The 4,273-nt window shown below is 21.7% G+C and overlaps 1 protein-coding gene across 1 annotated transcript; it reads right to left on the bottom strand.

Moving 5' to 3' along the window:
- Positions 1-3,578: 3,578 nt before the first annotated feature.
- COCMIDRAFT_65449 (uncharacterized protein) lies at positions 3,579-3,908 on the bottom strand (the record flags this gene model as incomplete). Its single annotated transcript, XM_007695341.1, has 3 exons — positions 3,579-3,642; positions 3,679-3,712; positions 3,809-3,908. Coding segments are annotated over 3 exons (198 nt in total), but the record flags the coding sequence as incomplete, so codon positions are not given.
- Positions 3,909-4,273: the final 365 nt, after the last annotated feature.

Raw genomic sequence — 4,273 nt, 5'->3', positions numbered from 1 at the left:
ATAATTACGTTGTTGAGACATGACGCGTTATAGTGTTGACGTCGACGCGCTGGTGGGGCGTGAGCCATTCGCTTGGGTGAGCCATTCGCTTGTGAACCACGTTAAGTAGAAATTGTAATATAATAAAATCTTGTAATATGTATACTTAGAATTATATAAAAGCTTAAGAACTCTTTCTAAATACTATATTATTTAAGTAACAATTAGTAACTTCTCTTCTTTTAATCTTTAGATAGTCTAAACATATCAAAGATAATCTTTAGTTACTATAAGATAATGATTAGATAAAAAGACTTACATTTATTAATTGTATTATTGATTAGTATACTATTAAACTAATAAAATTAGCTGAGAAAGTAAAATGGATACTAATTGGCTAAAGTAGACCTAATATTACCTCTTTATCTCTATATAAGATTAAAGCTTACTAGGTTACTTTTTATCTTTATTAGGGAATCTTTTAAACTTAAAGTTAGAATCTATATCTAAATTCTTTTAGTACTACTTATTATTAATCGTTTGTTACTTTCTTTTCTCTATCTTATACTCATTTTTATTAGTCTCTTTTTTTTTATTATAAACTTTTTTTTATACTTATTAGTATAAAATTTTTTAAGATATAGCTTATCATCTTCTAGTAATATATTTTTTTAAACTTATTTTAAAAAGAAAAATTTATATATTAATTAACTAAAATTGGTAGTTATATATAAAGAAATCTATAATAACTTACTTCTATTAGATATTTAAAATGATACTAGCTTAGCTAGTATTAAATTCTTGATATATATCTACTATATATTCATATTCATCTTATTTCCAAACAAGATATTCTAGATCTTAAGTTGATTAGTCTAGTATTTATTATGTACAATTATCGTAAAAATACCACTAAAGCCATATAAAAAAATTAATCAACTATAAATAGGTATATATCATAACGAAACTTATACTTAACTTATGTAAATACTAAAGAATAATTATATATTATCTTTTATATATCTTATTTTAGATTTAAGAATACCTTTTATATACTTTTATTAGATTATTTTTTATCTACTTAGTTAGTAATTATAAGTATACAACTATAATAAGAATTGATAAAAATTAACTACTACATTTATTAAAATAATATTACTCTATTAGTCTCTTGAGCTTATTAGTTATAAAATTTACTTTTATAACTTTATAAAGATTAATATAGTTATATAAGATTTTTACCTTCTTACTTACAATATATTTTGTATTAGAAAAAGAATTCTTAGCTTTCTAAAAGTTTCTTTCTTTTATAATTTGGTTGTAGTATAGTCTGACTATATATTAGTATAAATAGTATTACTAAGCTGGCTCTCATATAGAGTACTTAAACTAGTGGAGTAGTCTTTTTAGAAGCTATTAGAGCTCTATCTAGTACTAATATCAATTATTTTATTTTACTTATAGTTAAAGCTTTATACTGATTAATTATTACTATAATAAAAGAATATATTCAATATCTTGGTTAGTTTATTCTACTTCGATAGTATAAAGCTCTCTAGATTTATAATTAATATATGTTAAGCTAACTATTTAAATAAGTTTTTACTAGTAAGCTTACTCTTAATTATGTATATAGTTACCTCTTATAAAAGTATGTAGTAAATAAAAAATAGTAATATTACTATTTTAGAAAAAGTAGTAAGATAAGTTAGCAGAATAAATTATAAAACTAAAGTTTAGATTTCTTTTATTATCTATATAGACTAGCGTAACTAGTATAATTTAGTTAGTATAATTACTTTAAAATAGGTTATCAGTATTAAGATAATTCTAAACTCAATAATTCTAGTTTTGTTTACAAGTATTTAGTTAACTCTATTAACTACTTAACTATTATAAATTTTTGTTACGTATATAGTAGATTATAGTTCTAGAAATTTTTATAAAAGTATAAAATATACTTTAAACTTTAGATATTAGTAGTATAGATAGCGTATAGTAAGCTCTAGAACTATATATTAGAATATAAATCTAATTAATTATAATATTAACTCCTAAGTAGATTTATCTATATTACTAAATTCTAAAGTTGTAATATATAAGTTATTATAAATCTTTATCTTAGTTTAAAGCTAATCTTATAATTCCTAATTAATATCTTTTATTAGACTCTAATAGATTTTTGTTATTAGCTAAAAGGTTTAACTATATTAAATAATATAATNTACTAAAGCTTTTAATTAACTAATCCTATAACTACTACTATAACCAAATATTTTTCTTTATATTTTAACTTTTTGTTTTTGTATAAACTAAATTTTTACGTATTATATTGATTTCTTATACTAACATATCAAAAAAACACTTTTATTCAAAAGCTATCAATAAATTTAAAAAGATTTCAACTACTTTATATAAGAAGTACTACTAGAAGTCTAGTAAAAAGTTATTATTATATTTTATAATATAATCATACTACTATTTATTAGATAAAATACTATAAAAAATTAAGTTGTATTAGAAATTTAGTTTACTACTTCTTTATAAAGAGCTCTTTATATATCTAGTTTATTATATTATATATAAGATTAAGAATAATCAGTACTTCTAGACTATCACTCTTAGCTCTATTTAAGAATCTACTAAGTAACTTTTTCTTAGTTTTGTAAGGGTGTATTTTTCTCTTACTCTTTTAACATCATACTAACATAGTTCGATCATAATATAAATTATTTTTAAAATAAGTAAATTATAATTACGAAGAAGAATATAGAATTAGTTTATTATTATATGAAGAAGCAAACTAGTTTTAGTTTTTGGCTTTACTATTTCTATCTATACTCATTTTGATATATATAAAAATAAAATTAAAATGAAATTTTCTTCTATTTAGTAATTAATTCAATTAATATATATTAAATTACTATGATAAAAATAGAAATAAATGAGATAGAAACTAGAGAAAAATATAGTAATTATATAAGACTTAACTTCTATCTCTACTAAACTCTTAGTATTTTATATAGATAGAGATAGAGATAGAGATTACTAAGAGCTAGGTAGAGATAAAGATAGAGATTACTAAGAGTTAAGAAGAGATAGAGGTTAGGTTATTAAGAGTTAGATAAAGATAGAGATTAGGTCTTATATAATTACTACCTTATCTAACCTACCCTAACTCTATATAACTTAACCTAATACCTATCTCTATCTATTTAATACTATTAAGAGTATAGATATTCTTTTCTTTAGAGAACTTTTAGAATTTAAGAGAGTAGTAGCTTTTATAGCTATTAAGAATAAGTTATTAATATATACTAATAATATAAATCTATATATAAATATTAAAGTACTTAATATATATAATAATTAGCTCACTATTTATCTAGCTATCATTACTAACTATAATTATCTAATTATATAGAATCTCTATCTTCTTATACTATATAGAAAGGTAGTACTAACTAGTAAAGATTAGAAATAATAGAATAGACTAGCTAGCTATATTAATTATAGTGATAAATATTTACTTACGTATATCTACCTAGCTAGATAGCTTTTAGTAAAGCTCTTCTTTCTAACGCTATGATAATAAGCTTAGTAGTAATCTTATCTATTATAAAGCTATCTTTATTAAAGTTATAGATATCTTTATTATATATACTCTACTTAGCCTTTATTTTTTCTATAAGCTTCAACTAGCTCTTAATCAAGACTAGATCTTTATATAGAGCTTTTTACCTATTATATATCTAATTTAAACGCGTTCTTAGTCTGTCTTTACGCTTAATAAAGTTAGCTAGCTACTTCTATTTAACTTAGTTAGCACTACGCGTAGCTAATAGTCTATTAGCTATATTATATATAGTAGTATAGGTAGGTGTAAATCTAGGTATATCTAGATTAAGTATATAATCAACTATTACCTTCTATTCTAGCTTAATAAGCTTCTTTAAGTTAGGCTAGTAATTGCGTCGCGTAGGCTTTCTATTACGTCTATTCTATAGCGTTATTTATATTACATTATTTATTCCTACTATATATTCGTTACTATAGATTTAATTAGTATTAAGAGAAAAGATAGTAAGCTAAATATGTATTTTATCTAAAGGTATTTAGAATATAATACGTAGAGTGGTTATCTATAGAGTTAAACCGCGTAGGTAAACTTAGTGGGGTGGCTAACTCGCCTGTCTAGCTAACGCGCTTATCCAGCACGTTAATTTATATATTATCTTATTTCTTAGTTACTATTATTAGAATAGTACTACTAAGTAATATTGTAAACTTATAT

This window comes from Bipolaris oryzae (genome assembly GCF_000523455.1).
Source record: "Bipolaris oryzae ATCC 44560 unplaced genomic scaffold scaffold_300, whole genome shotgun sequence".
Classification (NCBI taxonomy): Eukaryota; Fungi; Ascomycota; class Dothideomycetes; order Pleosporales; family Pleosporaceae; genus Bipolaris; species Bipolaris oryzae.
Note: the sequence above shows the minus strand (reverse complement) of the source record. Positions and strands in the feature narration are given on the sequence as shown.